A 25,670-nucleotide genomic window follows, 5' to 3' on the forward strand; every position below is an offset into this window, starting at 1 on the left:
TGGAAGACCACCATTAACAAAGAACTTTCTGCACAACAAAGCTATTTCCTTTCTATAAATAGTTTTGTTGATTAGTAGTTTGTAAAATAGGCAGAGAATGAGAGAGCTTGACAGTTGATTCCCCTCTACACATTAGCAATTTTTTCATCATGAAAGCAATTCTCACTCTCCAGTCTCATTTCAAATACCCCAATCATCTTTCATTCTGAGAGAAAATAAACAGAATCCCAAATCAAGATCTAGTTACTACCAAGACAGAAATGGAATTGAAAGAATGGATACATAAAACCTCCCCCAATCAATTCAGAACATTTTTCATTTATTATTTTACTTCACAGGGCTTCATGTCCATCTCCAAACTCTGCAAACTAAGAGCACAACTTTAATTTTTCCTTTTAATTTTATTTTTTTTCCAATTAATAAGCATTTACTTTCTCTCCTACTCTTTTCCCTACCAAATAAACAACAAAAAGACCCTCACAACAAATGTGAATAGTGAAGTGAAGTAGGATTCCTTCACTAGCCATGTCCAGAAATATATGGCACATTCTGCATTTTAATTCCATCATTTGCTAGGAAATGACTAGTATTCTCAATCCCAGGTCTTCCAGAATCATGGTTTGTTATTGCAGAGTAACTTTTAGAAACATGTTAATTATAACAAAATTCCACAATGACAAAACAAATGAGGATACCCAGAGGACTCTGTCAAAAATTGAACTTTGGGAATAACAGATTTTATATAAATTATCCCTTTCATCATTTCCCAACACAAAATAAACAGGAAGCCTAGTAAAACATTGAGAGTCTCAAATTTGGATCTGTTAGCCTTGGTAGCCTCAATCTTTCAATTACAATTTTTTCTTTATTAATACAAATTTTGCAGGCCAAATTTTTCTTTATCACGTTGATAACTAATAGGTTAAATAATTAAGTGCCTAGTAATAGGAATGAGATAGGCAACAAGGACGAAATATAGGATGATGAAGCTAGAAAGAGAAACTGAAGTGACATAAAACAAATAAAAGGTCCTATGACATCACAGGACATCATGACAATCAAACATTCTTTAACTCTTCTCTTAATCATCCTTCCTTCTCCATATTCCCCTTGCTCACCCTATCAGACTGTGAGCTCCTCAAAGCATGTATTGTTACTTTTCTTTGCATCTCTAAAGCTTCAAAGTGCATGACACATAGCAGAAGATTAATAAATGCTAAATGACATTTTATTAACTGTGTAAATGTTGTTTCTTAATAAAATGAAAACTCAAGGAGGATAGGGACTGCTTCATTGTCTCTGCATAGGGCTTAACAAAAGTAAATTACTATTACTGCAAATATAAATTCCTTGAAAGCAGAGATTACTTCATTTTTTTTTACTTTGTGTCTTTAGCAAAGAGTGGTGCCTGGGACATAGTAACTAAATGCTTCTTGACTGAGATAATCCTAAAGCACAGTTTTGAGTATGCCATTCCCCAGGTGAATTTACTCCAGCCTCCACTGGCTCTTTATTGCCCTAGGAAAGGGGTTCTCAATCTTTTTGGGTCACAGACCTTTTTTTCAGTGTAGTGAGGTATAGGGACCCCTTTTCAGAATAATATTTTTAAATTTATAAATACAAAGGATTAAAAAAAACCAACTACATTGAATAACAGTTTGGTTTTTTTTTAACCCAGGTTAAGAAATGCTGCTCTAGGACAACTCTTGTATTTGATATTTAAAGTCCTTCACAATTTGATTCCAAAATCTTTCTAGGCTTATTTTATCTATGACTTTGCTTCACACAGTCTCCAGTTCAACCAGACTGACTGTAGTTTTTCACATAAGCCAGAGGAAATGCCTGAAATATACTACTTCCTCATCTCCACATTCTAGCACATTATCTTAGCTTTCTTTAAAGTCCAGTTCTAACTTGACTCTCCTGATCCCTCCTTATAAACAGCCTTTCCACTCTTCCTCCACCTGCAACTTCCTCCTTTTCTATCCAAAACTCCTTTGTATTTACTTAAATGTACACATTATCTTTCCATCAATTGAAAGTAAGCTTTTAGGGGGAAAGGCTCTTTCATTTTTGTTAAAGCAATAACTGTTTATTGACTATGAATTTTTAATGAGACATAAAAAATTTTAGGGCAAAGAAGCTAGGATTGCAATCAAGAATCACCTGTCCAGCAAAACTGAATATAATTCTTCAAGGGAAAAAAGGGGGCATTCAATGAAATAAAGAACATTCAAGCATTCAGTCTTGATGAAAAAAACAGTTGAATAGAAAATTTGACTTTCAAATATAAGATTTAAGAGAAGTATAACGTGAAGTTGAGGTTTATTTTCTTTCCATAGAACTAATTTTATTCTTATGAGAAAAAATAAATGTTCTGTGGATTTTATTTCATAATTGCTCTTAGAGGGAAAACAAATTGATAGAAAAACACACAAATAAAGGCTTTTGATTTATATTTCTGGAAAAACAAATTTTAAGTTCCTTGAATAAAATATTGCCTTTGTTTTCAGACCAATAGAAGGAAAAAAAATAAGTATAAAAAGGCAAAAGAAAAAGGAAATCCCAAGTGATTTAGTAAGGTTAAACTTTACATTCCTACATAGGAAGATGATACTTTTAAGTTATAAGAACTTTCTCCTTTTTAGGGTAGTTAGAAGGAGTATATACAGATAGAGAGCAAGAAGAAGGAAACATTTCAGTTGGTCTTTAAAGAATGGGTAGAGGAGGGGAAGACTTATCAGGCAGGCGAATTATAAAAAGAACATTTATACAACCACTTAACAGTTTAAAACTGCACCAAGACTTTTGGGGCACCACAAACAGTTTAAATAAGAAAGTCATTCTGTCCTAGCAGAGCTTAGAATCTAATAGAGGCATATAATGTATATAGAAGCTATAATACACAACCTAAGTACATTATAGTAGAAAATGCTATGTGAGATATAAAAGTAAAGGCTAATTACTAACCAAAGGAATTAAGATGGCTTCTTAACTATACCCTTTGAAATAGTCTTTAAAGTAGTTTTTAACCTACCCTAGGGTCCATGAACTTGTTTCCTAAAATTCTGAAAATTGTAGTTCAATATAATTAATTCTTTTAATTCTATATATCTCATTTTATTAAATTTAAAATTATTCGGGGGGGGGGGGCAATACATTTTACCAGAATGCCAAAGGGGTCCATGACACACACAAAAAAGGTTAAGAACCCCTACTTTAAAGTATAAATAAAGATTCAATAGGGGGAGAGGAGGATAAAAGGCAAAGGGAATATGTAAGTTATGGCATAACAACATTACTCATGTTTGGAGGGCAAGAAAATATCCCAGTTTTGCTAGAATATAGAATAGAGGGCAGGAGTAGTAATATAGGGCAAGTATATCAGGGATTAACAGACTATGAAGGGTCTACTAAAATATCAGCAGAAGTCTCTAAAACACTTAAGATTTATGAGAAGAGGAGAGGAGAAGAAGTAAAGGGCTATCAGACTGGTTTATAGAATAGACAAAGAGTACTATACAAATTAAGGCTGGCCTTTCTTGGAATAATTCAGTTTTGGGATTATGAGGTCCCAAAAGAGTGCTACAAGTGTTAGGGAGAGCAGGGGGAATATGAGAAAAATGTTAAGATAAAAGTGACAATCCTCAGGAAAAGGTTAACTATGGGAAAGAGGATATGAAAAAGTGAGAAGCTGAGGATGAACTAGGTTGCAAGACTAGGCGATTGGGGGGACAGCGTTTTCTACATTAATAGGAAAACTAGGAAGAGGTTAAAGAAAATGAGGGAGCAAAGAACTAGAAACAAAGTAATAGAATTAACAGAAAAAAGTAACGATACTTGGAAAAAAAACTTTGGACCACATTATCATTGAAAAAAAAAAAAGGATAAACAAGAGAATAAGTATTAATCCATAAACATATTTTTATATTCATACAGAATTTTGAGAATAACCTATACCCAAAGAAATCAACTTTGATGAAGGTAGAAGAGAAAAGCTCTCCCAAAATGATATTCTACACCTGACCATACCTTTACAAATGCACAAAAGGTATAGAAAATATAAGGCCCCACTGTGCTTGTTTTTTGCTGACTACAAAAATGCATCTGATCGCATAAAGGCTCTCTGTCAACACAGTATCTCCCATGTACAAGTCAAGTTCATAAGACTTTGCAAGATACAGCAACAGAAAGATATTAAGAAAGGTATAAGTAGGGAACAGTCAGCACATAAAAGATATCTGCTCTTGCCATAGATTATCTCCAGCACACAATCCAAAAGGGAGAGAAATTCTCTATAGATGATTTGAGTTTCTCCTGATGCTCTCATTTTTGATGACAATGTATATTATATCAAGCCCCAGGAAAATATAGAGCCTTTAAATGAGATCTGTAATTCTGCAAGAGTTCAGACAAAATATACAGGTGGGAAAAACCACTTGAACAAAGAATTCCCACTGTGGCACAGTGAATAGAGCACTAGGCCTGGAACAGGAAGACCTGAGTTCTAATCCAACCTCTGACACTTATCCAGTTGTGAGGCACTGGGCAAAAATCATTTAACCAGTTTACCTCAGTTTCCACAACTGTAAAATGGGGACATTATAATAATAACACCTACCATTCAGCGTTGTTCTTTTTTTTTAATCCAGGGTTGGCCTAAGGAACAAATAAAGTAATTTTTGAGAAGAACTTAGCACAGTACCTGGTAGAGAGTAGGTGCTTAATGCTTGTTCCCATCTCTCTTTCTCCTATAATATTCAGCTGTACAAGTAGCTAATTGTTCTGCTCCATTAGTATGTGTATCTTAAAACACTGCAAACAGGCAATGGACTGGGCTAACAACTGAATGACAAAGACAGTAGACTGGACTGTATTAGGGAAGATGCAGCATTTTTAAAGATGCCAAACTTCTCCCTGAATGTGATCTAATTTATGATTTCTTTGCTATATGGAATGCCCAATAAAGATAGAAATTCCTTCTATCAATGTAAATTGGCAACTAACTTTTGCAACTTACATTCTTAAGAGACCTACCTGGAGCACTGAGAGTTTAAGTGACTTTCTCAGAATGCCAAAGTTCCAGGGTGTTAACAGAGGCAGAATTTGAACCCAGGTCTTGTCTTTGAGATCAGCTCTTTCCACTATATCACATTACTTCTCAAGGACCATCTTTTCAACACTGATATATACCTAGTGATGATGTGTGGCCCTCAGTCATAGAAACCACAGCTAAAGATTTAGAGTCACCAAATGGTAATGTAATGATGAATAATATTATTAAAAAACACTTTTGCAAGAAAAGCAACATAAAGATCAAAGAGAAAATTATGAACAGAAAAGGTAGTATAATCAACAAATAAGCCTTAAAAGTAAGCAGAAGCAAAAGAAAAATATATACAATGACCACAACACTAAAAAGAAAAAGTTTCGAAAAACTAAAGAACTCTGACAAATGTAATGACCAATCACAATTATAGAGGATCCAACATGCTTCCCCACCTCTTGATAGAGGAATGATGAACTAGAGCTAATGACATGTATATAATCCAACATGACTGATGTATGTATTGGTTTATTTGACTTTGCTTATTTGTAGAAAAAGAGAGCTTTTTTAATTGAGGGGGTGAAAAGAAGTGAGAAAGAATAATGATAGTGATGAAAAAGAATAAGAACATCAATGATACATTTTAGAAAGTACACAGAAAAATGTTAGAAATTGTTTTGCACAATTATATGCCAGCAAAACTGTTTAAATGAAATAGATGCATATTTACAATAGAAAATACCCAGAAGAAGAGATTGAGAGAGGATCTGACATACAATCTCAGAAAAAAGAAACTGAATAAGTCATAAATGAAATCCCCTCCCCACAAAAATCACTGGGACCAGATGGATTTACAAGTAAATTCTATCAAAGAAAGATTTATTTCAATTATCAAATAAACTGCTTGCAAAAAGAGGAAATGAGATGAAACCTAATTCCTTCTATCTCAATACATAAACCAGGGAGACACAAGAAAAAGAAAGCTTATACAATATAGTATCTCTAAATGAATACTGGAATAAAAATGTTTAATATTTGTAAGAGTCTACTCTTTATAAAGACAGTAAGTTATGATAAGGAATATACAAGGAATACAGGATAGATTCAATATTGGAAAGATTATAATATAGTAGGCCATATTAATAAAAACTATCAAAATCACATAATTATATCAATAGTTGCAGAAAATAAGCTTTTAAAAAACTGCAATCCCATTTCTGTTAAAAACACTAAAAAGCATAGGAATAAATGATACTTTTATCAATATAATAAACAGCATCTATCTAAAACCAAGAACAGCATACTGCATGTGATAAAAACTCCAGAAGTCTTTCCATTAAGATCAGAGTTAAAGATGTCCATTACCACCATTATTATTTAACAGTACTAGAAATGGTAACTAATAAATTGAGAAAATAAGTACAAAGAAAAAACAAAAATTATTGCTTTTGGCGGATAATATACACAGAGAGCCTGGAGGGTCAACCAGAAGATTAATTCAGACAATAACTAGCAAAATATCAGATATAAAATAAATACACACAAATCATTATAAGTTCCACGTAACTAAAAACCAACAAGAAGAGATAACAAGAAATTCTATTCCACTATAAAATGTATCAAATATGTGGAAGAAAACCTACCAAGAGATACACACAGCAAGTTATGTGCTATATAGATCTATAGACAAATAGATAAGATAGATATACAGTCACAGGCATGCATGTGCTCGCACTCACACACACACAGAACTACAAAACACTTCACAGAAATAAAAACAGACCTAAATTAAGAGATTAATTGTCCACATGTTGAACATGCCAAAGTAATAAAAATGATAATACCAAAATTAATTTACTTATTCAGTAAATTATCAAAGGATTATTTTAAAGATCAAGAAAAAATAATGACAAGACTCACCTGGAGGAAGAAAAAAGTAAAGATTCTTAAGTGAAATAATGAAGAAAAAAATGGGAAAACAGGAGGTTTAGTAGTACCAGATCTCAAACTACACTACAAAGCAGTAATCATCAAAGCAATGTGGCACTAGTTAAAAAATGGAGATGATAATGGAATCAGTTAGATACACAACATACAGAAGCAAATAAATATAGTAGTTTAGTATTCAATAATCCCAAAGACTCCAATTATTGAGGTAAGGAAGGATTCACTTCAAAAAAATCTGGTGAGAAAACTGAAGTTGCCTGGTAGAAATTAGGTTTTGACCAAGATGTCATGCCACACCACAATAAGATCCAAACAGTTACATGGTCATAAAGGGACAAAAAACAAAAATAGCTTTCCCACCTATGGAGAGAAGAAAAGTTCATAATTTTACAATGGATAGAGGTGATTGATTATGGAAGATAAAACTGATAAATCTGATGAAATAAAACAAAAGAATTTTGCACAAACAAAACTAATGCTGTTAAGATTAAAAAGAAAAATCTTTGCAACAAAGTTTCTGATAAAGTTCTGCTATCTGAGATATATAAAGAACTGATTTAAATATTAGGGAGTCCCAAAAGTCTGTAAGTTAAATACCGTGTTTCCCTGATAATAAGACCTATCCCCAAAATAAGCCCTCCCCTTACTGTGTAAGATTCCTCTAAAATAAGCCCTCCCCCCGAAAATAAGCCCTATTGAGATTGCTACTGTAGTGAGCGCTACATGCTACATTATGGTACCCTCTGTATGCACCCCCCCCCCCCCCCCCCCGTGAAACGCACGCTGCGCTCCGAGCTGCATCCAATCAGAGCTGCAGCAGTGAGCGCGTCATCCTGTTCTTACCCAGTGATTTGCTTATTGAATAAAGGTACATTTTTTTGTTCACATATACCTGTTTATTAAAATTGCTGTCAATGTTCATTAAAATAAGCCCTCCCCTGAAAATAAGCCCTCTGGTGTTTTTCTGTCCAAAAAATTTTATAAGACAGTGTCTTATTATCGGGGAAACACGGTATAATAAGCTGCACAGCTACAATAATACTTCTGGGATACAATGTTTATAAGAACAGTCATTCTCCAACATGGATATATTGTCAAAGGACATGAATGAGTAGTTCTCAATCAAGAAAAGCCAACCCATCAACAGCTGTATGAAAAAATGCTCCAAATCACTAATTATTAGAAAAACAAAGTGAACAGAGCACCAGCCCTGGAGTCAGGAGGCCCCGAGTTCAAATCAGGCCTCAAACACTTAACACTTACTAGCTGTGTGACCTTGGGCAAGTCACTTAACTCCAACTGCCCTGCCTTCCCCCCTCCAAAAAGCAAAAAGAAAAAAAAGAAAAACAGCCAAAACAAAATTTGGCAGGACTGTCAGATGTAGGAAGGGGAAAAAATATATAATAAATAAGGTTGAAAAGGTAAATTGGGGCTGGGTGATGATGAGAACTTTAATTGTCAAACATAGGAGTATATCTGATGTTATTTATAGATTAATAATGGAAAGCCACTGGAGTTTATTAAATAGGGAAATGGAATGATTATACCTGTACTTTATGAAAATTACTTTGATAGTTTGTAAGATGGATTAGAGGAGAGATCTGAGGCATGGAGACCAATTTAGAGGCTAGTTCAACAGTAACAGCATGTGAATAGGAATTGGGCTAGCTATGGGTGTGGTCCATGTTAGCAAAGAGAAAAATTTGTCTTTGCAGCAAACTTCTGATAAAGGACTGATAACTGAGATATATAAAGAGCTGACTTAAATACAAGGTGCCCCAGAAGCTTGTATGATGTGTAACACTAAACTGCACCAAGACTTTTGGGACAGCATGCATATCAGAATAACAGCCATTCCCAAAAATATGTTGTGGAGGCAGAAATTACAAAGTGTAGAAAATGACTGGACATATGAGGTGAAGGATAGTGAGTAAAAGATAATGCCAAGGATTGGCATCCTAGACAGAAGCAGAGAAATTCAGGAGGGCTAAGTTTGGGGAGAAAGAAAATGATTTCTGCTTTCAACACAAGTCAGTTGACAAGAATTTTATTAAGCACTTAGCACAAGCGCTAGGGATACAAATATAAGCACAAAGAGAGTCCCTACCTTCAAGAAGTTTTCATTCTAATGGGTGAGGCAAGGAGAACAACAAAAAAGGGAGCTTCTTACTAATGGAAGAAGGGGGCCATAGGGCTAAAGTGATGTTCCAGGGTGAGAAGGCCATTAACTCAAAATGGTGAAGAATGGAGAGTAAGAAACAGAGCTAGGAAAGAAGGAGTTTTAAGTCTATGTGAAAACCAATTTTAAATATTCAATAGGAAGCTGAGGAGAGAGCTCAGGAGAAAAAAAGCTGGGTACATAATACATAAAATTGGAAACAGTTTGTATAGAGGTGGTAAAGAGAGGGGGAGGGAGTTGATGAGGTCTCTAAGAAAGTGTCAAGGGAGAATGAAAGAATGTCCAGGGCCAGAGCTTTTGGGAACACCCATGGTTGGGAGTGTGAAATGGAAAATGAGTCAGCAAAGTAGAATGAGAATGAGCAGCCAGGTAGGAGGAGAACCAATCAAACAAGAACAGTGTTATGAAAACCCAAAGAGGAAAGAGCATCCAGGAGGTGGTGACCAACAGTTCCAAATGCTATGCAGATCAAGCAGATCGAAGACTGAAAAAAGGTCATCCATTCTGGCCATTGTCTAAGACCACTGGTAACTTTGGAAAGAGTAACACCAGTTGAGTGAGAAATCAGATGTCAAACCAAAACGAGCTGAGAAATATGAGAGGAGTGAAAAGGAAGCAAGTACACACTTTCTTTTCTAAGAGTTCAGCTGTCAGGAGGAGCACAGGCTTAAATTTGAGAGAACAGTACAATCTAGTGAGAGCTCATTTGGTATGAAGGAGACTTGGGTATGTTTGTACACACCAGGGAATGAGCCAATGGATAAAGAAATTAATACTAAAGATTAGAAAGATGGGATGACTTCATCCACAATCACCTAAAGATGAAGAAGATTATGTAGGTTCAAGGGAGGTTACCTCCTCTGAAGCTAGAAAAGGAGGGATGAATTCAAGGGGCTTTGAAAGGCACTAAATAGGAAAAGAGGGAGGTTCCCAAAGAAGAGTTTTTATTTTCTCACTTAAATATAAATCTAAACACAGCTGGGGGTGGGTGGGAATGGGGATGCAATGAAGGAATTGAGAAGGTCATTGAGAGAGCAAGGCATAAGAGAAAGACAACATGTGCTTAACTGGAATTGACACTATGTCAAGAGACCTAGAAGAGACCCTATCACAATGGACAGAGACTACAGAGGTCAAGAAGAGCTGCACAGTATAAAAAAAAGTAGCTGGGCTGCAATCTGTGCTACTGAGATTACAGAACCACCTAAATACCAAAGTAATTGTTATATAAAATAGTAACTGTAATCAGCCCAAAAATCAAAGTGTCCCTAGTTTAAGCTAAATGTATTATGTCCTCCTCAAATAAAGGCCATTAACTATATGGTCCTTCCTTCCCTCTTCTCCCCTAAATTTCTCACACTAAGCTTTAGGTTCTTTTCTGTAATAAATCTATCCTTATAATTCAATTGCTTTCATTTCTCTTTCTCATCACATATACAATCTTCAATATTCCGTCATCTACCTACCACCAAAGTCCCCTCTCATTCAATGTGCAATCTTTTTTCCCTTTTTCATGCTAATTTTCAAAAGGCCCATATTTTTAAATTTTTCACTAAATGACCCTATACCTGGGAAATGACAAACTTCAGTACAGTGACTAGAATAACCAGGTCATTAATAGCTGACTATTCCAAGTGAATCTCTTATTCAAATCTTAGACTATGTGTTATGTCCATTCTGTAAGTTCATCATATTAGTGGAAGATTTTTTTCTTAAGAACATGTACTCTTAGGGAAGCTAGGTGGCACAGTGAGTAAAGCGCCGGCCCCGGAGTTAGGAGGACCTGAGTTCGGGTTCCGGCCTCAGACACAACACCCACACACAAAAAAAAAAAACTAGCCGTGTAACTTTGGGAAAGTTACTTAACCCCAATTGCCCTCCAAAAGGCAAAAAAAAAAAAAAAATGAACATGTACTCTTGGGGCAGCAAGGTGGGGCAGTGAATCGAGTACCAGCCTTGGAGTCAGGAGGACCTGAGTTCAAATCTGACCTCAGATACTTAACATTCACTAGCCTCACTAGCCGTGTGACCTTGGGCAACTCACTTTAACCCCAAGTGCCCCGGCTTCCCCTCTCCAAGAAGATGAAGAAAAAATGAACATGTACTCTTACCATTAGTCTATCTGTTTATACACACATATACAAAAGAAGCATTTGTAGAATCATACAAATTGATCACCTGTTACTTCCTGAACTATTTATTCAAGACTGACACACAAATTAATTCAGTGATCAGCAATGGAAATGGGATGCTGCTGGACACCAAGGATTGCACAAACTAGAGTATGAATCACTAAGTATTTTAGTTATGTGTCTCCAGTTCCCTGTGAATTTTTCCATAGATTTTGATATCTTCCTCTCTGTACACCCTCAGTAGATCTTTACCTAAGACTGGAAACTAATGTCCTTGATACCTTTTTTGTCTTTTATTTCTGTAACACTATAAAAATTAATAAAACTACTAGAACCAAACAATCTGTTGCCAAGTTTGCTACAATTTACAACCAAATTCTCGTAAGTTGTTATTTCCTTATAAATTCAGCTAAAAAAAATGGCTCCCTCTATCCCACCCACCCCATTCTTTGGAGTCACACAGAACATGCTTAACCTTACTTAAACTCATTCTTTTAAAGAAAACATTAGGGTGTTTTTAATACATCTTATACATGCTTCCCCACTACGATGGTTCAATGAAGATTAACCTGAGATTGATTCAGAGCACTTTAGTCACAGTAGAATTCCAAATGCCAGTTACTGGCTCCAAGTAAAGGAAAGAATATATATCCCTACATAGGCCTTAAGGAAATTTTGCCAGGTTTAAAAGCCTTAAAAATAGGAAAAGTTCATTTCTAAGCTAATTTATAGAGGTATATCTGCTATGAGGCCTAGTACATCATTTTAATAATTATAGTTATCATTTGTAAGTTTTGCAAAATGCTTGCAAAAAAAATGTGATCTCATTTGTTCCTCACAACCACTCAGTGAGGTTAAGTGCAACCAACTTTACAAATAAGTAGTACACTAATGCTTAAAGAATTTAAGTGACTTGGCTAGAGTCACAAAGGTATTATTTAACACAGGATGTGAACCCAAAACTTTCTGACTTTAAGTCCAGCCCTTTATTCACACTGTTCTTCTAAGTTTATTGTCCTTTCCCCACAGACTATTTTTGCATTGATGTTAAGTGATTAAAAATCCTATTTTGCTAAATTCACATTTGTGCTATGAAAATTATTCTCTCCTTGGTTTGTGTTATTATGTTCTCATTACCAGTTGGAATAAGTACTAGTTTCTTTTATATTTTTTCTAAGTTTTATACTGCCTCACTCTTAAGGAAAGACAAAATAATAAAATCTAGTTTTTATTAATTTGTGATAGACAAGATAGAGTGTAATAACAATGGCTATATTACAGTGATCAAAAGTTGCTTTTCATCAAGTTTCTCATGTTATCTGACTCCACAGCGACCAGTATATATGTACATATTTCAATAAAGGCAGTAAAAAAAATTTTCCTACATGAACTATTTCTGCCTCCCTTGTATATACCACTACCATCAATCTCCTCAAATCCCCTCCCCAGATACACACACATACATATACACATACATACAGACATACACACACACACACACATACACACACCCATTTTTATTCTTGCTTTGAAACAGAAATTGTGGCCACTAAAAAGGGTCTGAGAAAGCAATTTGCCCATTTCAGGTAAACAAAAGGTTAACCTTTAAACAACCCAGGAGCACTATTTTAAAAATAAGATAAGTGTTTACTTCTATATTATTTCTCTCCTTCACTTGCTTTGGTAGTCAGTAGTGACAGCTTAAGAGTGGTTGTTAGAATAGCTAGAGAGATGAATGACACCATAGTCGAGTAAAAGAAGCATACTTAAAGGAGTTAATAGAAGCTAGTTGCTCAGTCTTCTGGGGCTCTTTCACTAGGGGGAGGAAATTAAATTCTTGAAAATGGCATTCAATTTTAAAACTTCTGGTCCTCATTCCATGTCTCCCTTTTTGGAGGCAAAATATCTACAAAAAAGAATCACTTAGGGGTGGCTACGCAGTGAGTACTGGCCCTGGAGTTAGGAGGACTTGAATTCAGATCCGACCTCAGACACATAACACAAAAAATCTAGCCATGTAACCTTGGGCAAGTTACTTAACCCCAACTGCCCTTCAAAAGGCAAAAAAAAAAAAAAAAGAATCACTTGAATATGAGATTTAGTTTCCACCTTACTATTTAAACTTGTGCAATTCAAGGACAAGTAGTTTTATTTTGTCTAAATTTCATTCAAAATTGATATTCAGCAACTGGTAACTTAATGATGAATTGTTAACAAGGAATAATAAAATACAAATTGCTCTTTTTTTCAAACAGAAGAAAAGAATAGCTCTAAATTACAGATAGTATTATCAACATCAAATAACAAGTAGCTATGGGTACATAGACAACAACTCATTTCTAGTCCAAGGTTTCAATGAAATATTAACTCTATTCAGAGTAACAAAAGCTAAAGATCCTTAAAAATCAACCACCCCCTTTTCCCACTTTAAGATCTATTTGTGCATATATTTTAAAGCTCTGATCAATAGAAAAAAAAATTTAGAAAAGGAAAAAGAAAAAACAGCAAGGAGATAAGACAGAAACAGATATAGTTAACCCAGGACACAGTCAAGAGATAAGTTTTTGCACAAGATAAAGTCAAAACTGGGGTGGCTAGGTGGCACAGTGAATGGAGTACCAGCACTAGAGTCCGGAGAAACTGAGTTCAAATCAGACCTCAGACACTTAACACTTACTAGCAATGTGATCTTGAGCAAGTCACTTAACGCCAATTGCACTGCCTTCTACCCTCCAAAAAGAAAAAAAAAAGATAAAGTCAAAATGACCAGGAAATAGTCTCAGGTGCTGCTCTGGAATCCAAACACAGACATTCTTAACTCTATCATAACATTTATAGGGAGTAAAAGTATCGCATCAGTTTCAACCAGGTGCTAGCAAGAATACTCTCAATTTCCTAGGTAGTTTGTCTGAAGCTTAAAACAAGTTCCACAGATCAATGACCTATAATAGTAAGACAAGTTATGAACAGGCTTTTAGGTAACTGGAAGGGTAAGGGAATTATGACAGCTTGTGGTGTCTCTATATTCCAATAAACATCTTCCCTAAGATATAAAGAAAATGAAGTACATTAGACATCAACATGTGGAATTAGATAGAAATCAAAAAATGTTATTTTGGCACATATGCTGTACCAGTAAAAATATGCAAAACCCAAATTATGTGATCTGAGTTTTTATGGTTGACAACATCTATAGATCTGTTTTCAAAGATTTCTCTTTTCACCTATTCTATGCCAGTGATGCAGAGTAAAAACTCCTCCCACCCCAACAGTAGCTAAGAAAGAGTATGAATGCTTAGCAGTAGAGTTTGAGTGACAAGCATTCAAAGACAAGCATTCAAACTCTAATGCAGAGAGCACAACTCCAGTGGCTGACCACATAGCCCAAATGCCAAAGGCACACTTACCCAAAAGATTATTTTACAGAGAAATCATAAAAGGCAAGCATTCACACTGTGGTCAGAAGATGAAGCACAAGGACATTCTCAAGGTCTCTCTTAAGAACTTTAGTAACAACTCTAAGATGTGGGAGACAATAGCACAAGACCACACAGCATAGTGTGACCAAGTCAAAGAAGTACTTCTCCATGAGCAAAAAAGAATCTAAGAAGCACAAAGGAAGCTGTGAAAATCCAGAGCCACCTCCATTTAAATGTTCTTCTATAGGACTACTTGTGCCTGACCTTTGGTAGAGCCTTCCAAACTCATAGTGGAGGTACCCTGACACCAACATTGTGATGTCATTGTTCTTTGAAAATGAAGGATGAACAACAGCTGAAAAAGAAGTTTCCAGGACTGCAAGATAATGCTCAGCAGAAGAGGGGACTCAAGGTGTCACAAAATTTTGAGCCAGAACAGTTCTAAATCTATTGATCTAGTGATCGTAAGAGGTCATCCAGTTCAACCTCCTTATTTTACAGACAAGAAAACTGAGACCTAGAGAGGTGATGAGACTTTCTCAAAATCAAATGGGTGGTAAGGAGCACAGTCAAGAATTAACCCAGGTCTTCTGACTCCAAATCTATTTCTTTTTCTACCTGTGGCCTCAGTTCCTAAGGTTACAAAAGGAGTTACCCAAAATAATGATCCAGAAATACTTCCAAAATCACAAAAAAGAGATTAATCTCTTTCACTGTCAAGACCCACTTTAGTCCTCTAGATATTTTTCTGATAATATATTCTCTTTACTTGATCCAGAAAACAACCTGTGAAGCAGATGTTATTACTAGCCCCATTTTTACAGATGAGGAAAAGGTTAAAAGGTTAAATGATTTGTCCACAGGCACATATACTAGTAAAGGGTTTTAGTCAAGATTTGAATTCCATGTCTTTCTAACACAAAGCCCAGTACTCTATCTACTATGCCACCTACTGGTCACTAGTACAAATTAGAAAGAGATCTACAAGGAATAAAAAAACCCGTTAAGACACAAGAAGTTTAGGATCAGAATGCTTTCCACAAATAGGGAAGAATGTGAGCAAAGGCAAGAAGGTGGCAAAGGCCAAGATGTATCTGAGGGCAATAATCCAGTATAAATGAAGCACAGACTACTTAAAAGAAGATTAATATAAGATAATGCCAGAAAAGTAGGTTGGAGCCTAATTGTCAATGGTGTCAGATGGAATTTGGTCTTTGTAAGCAAGCAGATGGGAAGCCATTTAAAGTTAGAAAACTGTTTGCTTATGGTGAGAGGACATGTTCACAGGAACAGTAGGAGGTGTGAATTTTGTGCACAGAGGTAGAACAGTTCAGGTTTAGGTCCATCTATGTCCTTACCAGATGAACAGCCATGAAAAACATACCAAACACAATATTGCTGGTCCATGGCACAACTTTCAAGTAAATCTATATACCTTACTTTTTACCATATATACACAACTTCACTGAGCACTATATGTGAGGCAACTAGCTAAAAATGGGTTAACATTAATGGCTTGACATTGATTTTTCTTTAAAAGCACATTTTTTTCACTATATTAAATATTACGGTCACTTTTCTTTCAGGCAGAGTTTCATCTTTTGGTTTAAAAGAAAAACATTACCAGAAAAGAACATTTAATACGTTGTAACAACTAAAACAACATCTGGGCTAGAGTCTATGTTTTCAGTTAAGCAAGTGGACAATAAAAAGTGTGAAAATATCTGTGAGTTCCTCAGTTGTGAGTTTATTTGGTTCCTACTGTTAACAGTCGCACTGATCTTCGAAAGAAAGCGTAATAAATATTCTAAAAACAAAGTCCAACAACTAGCTTCAAATGAAGCAATCAATATCAATTTCAAAATTTAACAGGAACATCTAACACTTTAAAAACCAACATGGCATGAAAATCTGATATGTGGCAAATGCAATTAATATGTATTCAAACTGGTTTCATTTTAACAAATTAGATTTTATTCTATAAATTTAAGTTTCCTCAAATGCAGGTCTATAAACTCTGCCAAATGTGTGGAGATACAAATATAAAATAAATACAACTAATTAAACTACAGTCACTATGCAGTATCAAAAAACAAGAGTTTATGTGCTCTCTAAAGACAAAAGATCTTGCCTACTAAACAGCAACTTTAAAAATATACAAAATTATATTTTGTTTTCACTCAAAATGAAAAGCAATTTTTTTACATCTACATATTTTTAAGCTAATTATAGGTGTCATTTATCTCTCCAAAATCAGTAATCACATTCAAAACACTGAACATGATGACCTTTTAAAGACCCTATGAAAGACCAAAAGTTCTTTTCGTATTTCAAGAGCTTTAATTTTTTTAAACAAATCTACCTTGGAAGAAAATCTGTTCACAAATAGTATTGAATTCCAGGGTGAAAATATCTCACTAAAAAGGTCACCTTTTCCCACTAATTATTCCATTAATTCCATTTCAATGTCATATAAATAAAAGTTAACAGCAAAAAATAAAACTTCATTGTTTTAAGATTGCCTTGCTATCAACAATGAAAGTAAAACTAAATAGTAACTTCTAATGGATAACTCAGGGCTGACAGGGGACCTCCCTTATATTCCATTCCATTAATTTTGAGTTACTATTTCTTTAAAAAACATTTTCTAAATGATTTGTTAAGTAGGATTAGAGATCAAACTCAGATGAAATCTTATTAATAAGAAACTTGGAAAAGACTATATCAATTAGATTTCCAAATTGAGAGCTAAGAAAAAAATCTGGACAATCCTTTCACAAGATAACAAGTTAAGAATTCTTACTATAAAAGTGTTAACTTGTTATCTTGTGACAGGATTGTCCAGATTTTTTTATATTTTTTTACTGTATGTTTTATAGTAAGAATTCTTACCATAAAAGTGTTCTTTTACAACTACAAAGGCTGCTGAAATGCAAATTGCCTTTGATATTCTCAGTAAATACAGGCTCAGAGTATATAAACAAACTTTGGAAAAGGAAAAAAACCCAAAGTAATGAAAAATATTAACTTGACCAAATATTGTTAACATAAACAAAATACATGAATTAAGTTAGGAGTCCTCCTCTAATAAGCATAATTGGTATTAGAATCCTTTTGCAGAGCTTGACCTAAGAAAAATACGTGATGGAAACTGTTTTCATCCAAGATTAAATGGTGAGACCCTTCCTTTTCTACCAACTTGGGAGGAGGAGGGCAAAGAAGGGAATGCTTGCTTTCAGATATATATGGATGGAGTGAAGTTTCCAAAAGATAACTTGACCCAGCCATCTATGATTTTTCTTCTGGACACACAAGATAGTTTCCCATTCTAATTTTACCAGTCCCAAACAACTCCCAAGTGGACATGGAGTACATAGGAATAGTTGTATTCATTCAGTTATGCATAAACAAGTATTTCTAGAAACCCTAAACTCAAGTCCCTAAGTCAGTCATCTATAAAACGGGTCAAGGAAACCAATATTAGAAGTGGTAAAATAAACTTAGTAACTAGGAAATGAATAATGAAGCATTAAATCCATATTAAGTGTTATACAAATTTGCCATATAAAATCTATTTTTAAAATAGCAATCAGATATGTCCACACAAAGAAAACCTATTCTTTTACTATGATTACTCAGATCAGATGCCCCGAAGCACCTCCATTTCATTAAAGTTAGAATCACCTAATAGTCAGTAGCAGTGCAGACACTTAGGACTCGAAAGAGCGCAGTGGTTTCTGCACTGTATCACAAAAATACACAGTCATTCTTCCATTCATTTTGGCACTTGAACAAACATACAGGTCAAAGTTCACACACATGCTCTGTTGAAAACTCATTTGGAATACTTAGCACAATATACAAACATCTCAATTGTATAAAAGTAGCTAGTAAAGAAATTTAAAAAAAAAACATAAGATACTATGTCTACCTATAAAGATGTGGCATTTTTTTTTCATGATTATTGTAGACTCAGTAAGTCTTTAGGTCTACTCTCAACCTGATGATTTTACTCTTCATCAATTAAACAGAACACTAAATTTCAAAACAGCACTCTTACTTATTATCAAACTACTATAATAACAATAAATTTAAAAGAGATCATTCATGATCATAATGTAATCATACTAAATATTCCACTTCTATTTTAGGGAATATATACATTTCCAATTAAACAATTCCATACTTTAATCATCATATGGCAATAAGTAAAGCATTATTTATATATATATATTTGTTTAAGTGTAGGAAAACTATTTTGAGAGATCAGCATTGTTTGAATTACATGACAAACCATAATAATATCACCAGACTGTTACATATATGCAGCACTAATGCTGCTGCACATATCTAGAAGAAACAGGAGGAATTTTGGCCAAGTGGAAATTTTTAGTCATTCTTCGAACAGTAAATGATAATTAAATCACCTATCATTCTTGTTCAGGAGAAGATAATCGGTGAACTTTCATATTTTCAAATGCACTTTTTCAAAGGTATACAAGTTAACTAAAAGGGACATAATTAAGTTTACTGTATAACTTAAGTCATCGAGACAATGTCTTAAAGATATATTGTCTACCGACCTTTAAAAATTATATAAAAACAGTACTGTAATCTGTTCTCATCAACCACTATCATTGACTAAAAATATTAAACTCAACCAAGAACTGCCTGCCTCAGACAAAACACTTGAGGGGTCAATGAAGGGGTCCATTCCTGGGGGACCTGCGATCAATCATTTATTTCAGCTGAAAAAAAATCTCTTCACTCCACTAGGACACTAAACCACCATATTGTCCTGTCCCTTTCCTGCCTACCTTTCATTCAACACATCTAAGAAGAAATCATTAAGTATCTCCCTTCCTTCTTTCATCAGTGCTCAGGGATGTCTGCCAGTTATCTTCCCAAAGGAAAAATGGGGAAACCTCATAATGCGGGACCTCCCCGAACCCCCATCCCGCAGGCCCTTAGGCAGACCTGCTCCCGGTCCGATCCTCTTCCCACCTTTCCCCTTCCCCCAACCCACTTCCCGGGGTTTCTCGGCCTCGGCCTGCTCCCTCCCGGCGCCGCCGCAGCCACACTTCCTGCAGCAGCGGCCACGGCCTCCAGGCTCGGGCTCGCCGAGCGGCATAGCCCCTTCCCCACGCTGTCCCCCCCAAACCAAGCCTCGCCTATCGCCGCCCTCCCGCCGGTGACACCGCCAAACCGGGGCCCGGGGCGGGGGGTGGAGAAGGGCTGGAGGAGAAGAGGGAGGCTGCCTCCTCGACAAGCCGCAGAGGGGACCGGGCATGTGGGGGAGTGGGGGCTGCTGGGGGGGGGGAGGATCGGACCGGGGGCGGGTGGGGCTAGGGGCGGGTGGGGGGGGGGGGGGGGGGGGGGGGGGGGGGGGGGGTGGTGGCAGAGGGTAGAGGAGGTCGTGCCCGGGAGGGGACCGCTCGGCCTCGGGAAGAGGCGGGGGACGGCCGGGAGTTCAATCCTGACCTCCTCGCTCTTCAGCACCTCCTTGAACTCTCGCTTGATTCGCTGCACCGCAATGTTGGCCATGTCTCCTCCCGCAGCCGTTTCGCACCCCCCGCCTCCGCCGCCGCCACGACCGCCGCCGCCGCCGCCGCCGCCGCCGCCACCTCCTCCACCGCCTCCTCCTCCCTCAGCAATTCAGACCCTATCCGGGGAGCCGTGCCGCTGCCGCCGCTCTCTCCTCACAGTGGATTCACCTCCGCGCCCGGCCACCAAAATGGCGCTGGGACCGCGCATGCGCATGGCGATCGCCCAGCCGGGCGGCGCAGCGGCTCTCGTTGTAAGCCCCCAGGAAGCTTCTGAGCCGCGAGCCCGCCAGCCGGCCGCGAGCTTTGGTCTGTGCGCTGCCGCGTGCGTGGGGTGGTCCTGGGCTTCCGTGGCGCGCGCGCGTGCACCACCCCTTCACCCTCCCCCTCCCTCCGTACTCGCGGAGTGGGGTCACCTGGGGGGGTCCCTAGTTTGAGACCATTGAGGCCTCGCCCCTTTCCTTTAAACCCTTCCACAGGCTCCTAGGCCCTGGCCGCCTCCCGGACCTTGCCGGGGTACTTCGAGGCTGCGACCCCGCTAAAGGGACGTGAGTGCGCCCCTGATCAGTGCACCATGAGGACCTCCCCTCCCCCAAATGCTTCCCGGTCCATCTCTACCCACTCCCTGCCATCATCCGGGCGGGGGCAGGGTAAGAGATTCGGAGTGGCTTTCCAGAGGAGAGAGAAAAGAACCACCGCAGAACTCAAACCTTTCCTTAAGTGGGGCCCACCCCAAAATCGCGGTCTCATTTTTGGTTGGGTTTGTTGTTTCGTTTTTTAGGATAAAATCGGGAGAGCCCTAACAGAATTACATTCTACCCCCTACCGACACCCCCACCACCCATCACAAAAGAGTGCTGACGAGGCGCTAACGGGATGCCGCCGCAAAGCCCCCAGAACGCCCCGGCCAGCCCGTCAGCAGAGCAGCCGAGAAGCTGCGACGCAAAGCCCGGAGCGGCCTGGAAGTCTGGGCCGGGCCCGAATGGGTCGAGGCGGCGGCTTCCCACGCTACGCGTCTGGGAGCTACGCTACAAGGGATTCTCGGATCAGAAGGGGCTCGCCTTGGGCTGGGTGCTAAGCCCGCCAAAGAACCCAGGCTGGGAGCGGGAAGATGGGTCGGGAGGGAGTTTAAGAAGCAGCCACAGAAAGCCTGGGAAGAAGGCTGCAACTTCCCAGGCAAGAGCCAAGGAAGATTCGAGGCCAGGGCGGGAAGAAGTGTTAACTCACTTCGGGTACGAACCCAGCTTTGGAAAGATTATAAAGGCGGGGGCCGCGGCGGGGAGAGGGTGTAGGCTAGCCAGAAGTTTATCTACACCCCAGTGACTTCGTCTTCTTTGGGTGGGAGGCTTATCTCCAAAGAACCCGGGAACGATACACAGTGTTATAGATGTGGTTTTACACAATGTGCCAAATAGGACAAGATGTAACCATAAGCGCTACAAAAAAAAAAAAAAATGCGGCAACAGAAAGGGAAACGAATAAAACGCCCAAAAGAATCAGTTCCCCAGCTGACCGTCTAACGTCAGAGATTAAAAGCTTCTAGCAGAGCCCCCTCGTGGTCCAGAAGGGAGCCGAAATGTTTTATGTGGGTCACGGTGCATGAACAGCCAGTAGGAGACGAGTACAAGGAAGTTGGGGTTTTTTGTTGTTGGTTTGGTTTTTTTTACTTTGTTACGCAATCCACTGCGTCTGTGCCTGGACCAATTTTGATCCAAGGGTCTTGGGATTTACACAACACGCCATCAAATGGGTATTAGGTCTGAGCCCATGGGCATGTCTTCAATGCAATCCCTATGTCAAATCCAGATTCCCAACCTGAATGAAATTCACAGAACACCAATAGTTCTTTACCAGAATTTTAGGTTTATCTATAAAGCCTTCTGCCAATGCCGCACAGACCCTTCTAAAAAATACTGTAGTTCACAAAGAAGATCAGCTTCTCCTAATTTACCTGATTACCTGATACCTGATAACCCTTCTTAAACTCAGGTAACATTTTTCTGTTACCTCTTAGTAAGATAGCATAAATTATCTTGTGCTGTTAGCCAGTGTGATATAATTATTAAACTTTCACAAAGGCAAGGACCAGCATTTTATTTAATGTTGAATTCCCCACACATCAATATACCCTTTTACTAGGAAAATAAATGACTGTTGCCTTTAGTTTTTATAGAATCCCTTCTAGGGCAATGGGATCATGGATTGAAAGCTGGGAAGGTTCGGTCCAACCCCCTCATTTTGAAGATGAAGAAACTGAGGCCCAAAGATGAAGAGACTCACCCAAGGTCACACAAGGAGTATATGGCAGAATTGGTTCTTAATCCCCCATCCTCAGATGCCAGACCCAGCTGCATTTTATAGTAGACAGGTATTTAATAACCACTTATTGAATTGAATTTTTAAGTGATCTCTACTTGTAATTGTAAGGGCTTAGATTTCACAGGATTTCCTATCCTGTACTGATGCAGCTCTTATTACAGATGGGAGGGGGAGGGTTTGGATTGAGAAATAGATTTTTGAATGGCTTGGGCTACTGTGGTAACTTTTGTTACCACTTAAAGTTCTGTTTGGTTTTTCCCAGTGATACATTTTATTTTGATTTAACAGAAGCTTCCTAACAAACCATCTTCCAAACCTTCCCTCACTTCTCCAGTACAATTTCAGAAATAGTTCAACAAAATTTCCTTATAGAATACTAAAAATACTGACTCGGGCCAAATTAAATACCATAGCATAATAAGGTATGATTCCTTTCTCCTGGCACAACAAGCCTCCACTATTTTAGAATACTAAAAGAAAAGTCGTTATTTTCCTATTAAAGAGGAAATAAATATAGAAGATATCTTCACTCTTTCACTGATCTTGTTGCTCAATCAATAAACATTAAGTGCCCACTATGGGTCAGGCTCTGTGCTAAGGGCAGCAGATAGAAAAAGTCAAAAGACAGTCCCTTACTTTCAAGAATTCACAATCTAACTGCCTTTCTATGCTGAAATTTTTTATTCATCCTGCAGAACAATTCATCTGGTATTTTGCCAGATTTTTTAGACTTCTTTCTCTTTCTTTGCTTTTACTAACAGCCCCCTCATTTGATTCTCTTTGAAAAATCCCTTTGCTTCAAAACATTGAACTCTAAGATAATTTTGCTTTCACTGCACTGACTGACCTCTACCCTTAGCATACTGTTAGCTTCCCATGGCAGCTGGAATGGGGAGCTCCAGCTGCAGGAGGAGAAGGCTACATTTAGTTCCAGACAGTCAAACTTCTAAACTTAGCTCCAGGCCAGTGGGGCACCAGAGGATTGATCATGATGCATGCTGCATTATTCCAGACTCAGAATGTATTAGAAACCTGACCAATGTGGCTTTTAAAAGATCTGCAGAGTGAAGCAGAAATGTTACAAGGTCAGTTTTGCTAGTGCAGGCTCCCAGCAGAGCTATAATGGCAATAATTATCAAGGTAGTAGAAAATGGGCACGTCTCTGAGCAAATTCACAGTGCTTGGAATTCATAGCAAAACATTTCACTCCCTCTGTGTTAGACATTAGTAATAATGTGAATTCTAATAAATTAACCTGTTACTATATTTATTAATTTGACTTTTAGAAAATAGGTTACTATAAGTTGAAATAGTTTAAAATAGTATTTACTAATATAGCTTTAAGCACTTTTGTATACTTGATTAAGCAAGATGACCTCAAACCCTGATGGAGATAGCCCCAGGATCCCGAACCAAACAACCTATCGAATAGTGGTATACTCCAGTGTACCAGAGCCTAGTGTGTGCTAGACCTACATATGCCCAACCCCCATTGCCATCACAAGGGAATACATCATTGTGGAAAAGAGGTCCACCTTTCCTTATCACCAACAGCTTCTAGCAGATGGACTCTGGAGCCCTGGGAATAGCAACATCCCCACCTCAACCTAGGCCTCCCAGTCAATCCTCTTAGGGCGGTGGCTCCTATGGAGAAGGGACCAGTTATCTCCACCAACTACCAACTGCCCCACACAGGACAGGCAAGCCAGACTCACTGAAGCAGCAAGGGCATGGGAGGGCAGGGGGTGGGGAGGGGGGGGGGGTTCGGGGAAGCATGTATTAGGCAAATCAAGTTTGACTCTAATATATCCTTGGACCCCTCATGGAGACAAGCCTAAGAGCCCTAAAGGACCCTGAACCTCTTGAGCCTGGGAAATAGTAAGTCTTCTAGCAGTATCCGAATGCCATCATCCTAAGAGGCAATTCCTCCGGAGATGCAACCTGGCAACAGCTTATGTAGGTGCTATAGTCACGTTTTTTAAAGATGGGAAAAAAGGAAATCCTTGGACACTGCCACATGGTTCAACATCAGAAATTGATATGATTTTATCAGTGGAAATGATATAAGAAGGCACTACCATCTACTTTGCCATTATTCCATTGGACCATGGGACTTTTCCATGGGACTTACAGCTAAAACCTTCCATATGTATTATCTTCCCTATTAGAATGGAGCTCTCTGAGAACTTTTCTATTTGTATGCTCAGTGCTTAATAAGTGCTTTATTCATTTATCCTTTTATCCACCTTACTTATGGCAATCTGCCAGTTACATTTTTCAGATTCCTGTTGGGGTCTTATGTAGTATGGAGGAATCAATTCATTATTTCAGTTGACCTTTTTCATATGCAGTTGAGAAGTATTCAAGCTTCAGACTCTTTCTTAGGTGTGTAGTGCTTCATTTAGATCTGAAAGAATTTCCTTTGCATTTCATAGTCTCTGTCTTTTTGCCCCAATTTGTGGTCCAAACCAGCACCTCCTTTCACCTGAAAATAGGTACTATCTTTTTCTTTTCTTTTCCAGACAAAATATTCCAGGTTCCTTCAACTGATACTATCCTAAAGACCCTGCACTGAATACCTCTAGTTTGTAAATGTCCATACTAAAATGAAAATATACTTAACCACATTTTCTAGGTGAAAATACTTATGTAAGAGGGGATATAACAATATCTTCTTTTGCTCCCACAAAAGTTATTGGAAGATAATCAACAGCTGTGGGAAGCTCTCACTTATCTTATTTTACTAAAACCTGGCCTTCCTGGAACTATGATGATGGCCAGAGGAAACTAGAAAGGTAGGGTATGGCACACAGCTCTGACCTTAGAAGAAGTCAGGGCTGGGTCTGGTCTCAAGTATCCTCACTATCACGTATGGAATCTGCATATAATCCATATACATAGAGGGAATGTATACTATATAGAGGGAAATAAAGTGAGGAATTTTACTAACCTTTGAGGAATTTGACTTTATGTGTGTATATATATATATATATATCCATATCTATCCATCTATCTATCTATACAGAGAGAGAGAGAGAGAGAGAGAGAGAGAGAGAGAGAGAGAGAGAGAGAGAGAGAGAGAGA

General features: G+C 38.0%; 1 protein-coding gene across 2 annotated transcripts in view; it reads right to left on the minus strand.

Moving 5' to 3' along the window:
* The window catches only part of UBE2K (ubiquitin conjugating enzyme E2 K), a 75,377-nt gene extending 54,943 nt beyond the window's left edge, over positions 1-20,434 (minus strand). The window contains exon 1 of one of the 2 annotated variants that reach the window (XM_069068205.1): positions 20,206-20,434. In XM_069068205.1, coding sequence (XP_068924306.1) covers positions 20,206-20,268 — 63 coding nt within the window. In that variant the 5' untranslated portion in view covers positions 20,269-20,434. The remainder of the gene's footprint in view (positions 1-20,205) is intronic. The other variant, XM_069068224.1, reaches the window with a different exon arrangement.
* Between the last annotated feature and the right edge of the window lie 5,236 nt (positions 20,435-25,670).

The sequence above is a fragment of the Petaurus breviceps genome, unplaced genomic scaffold (genome assembly GCF_028583685.1).
Source record: "Petaurus breviceps papuanus isolate PSGF00001 unplaced genomic scaffold, PetGlider_PUasm1.0 140, whole genome shotgun sequence".
Lineage (NCBI taxonomy): Eukaryota > Metazoa > Chordata > Mammalia > Diprotodontia > Petauridae > Petaurus > Petaurus breviceps.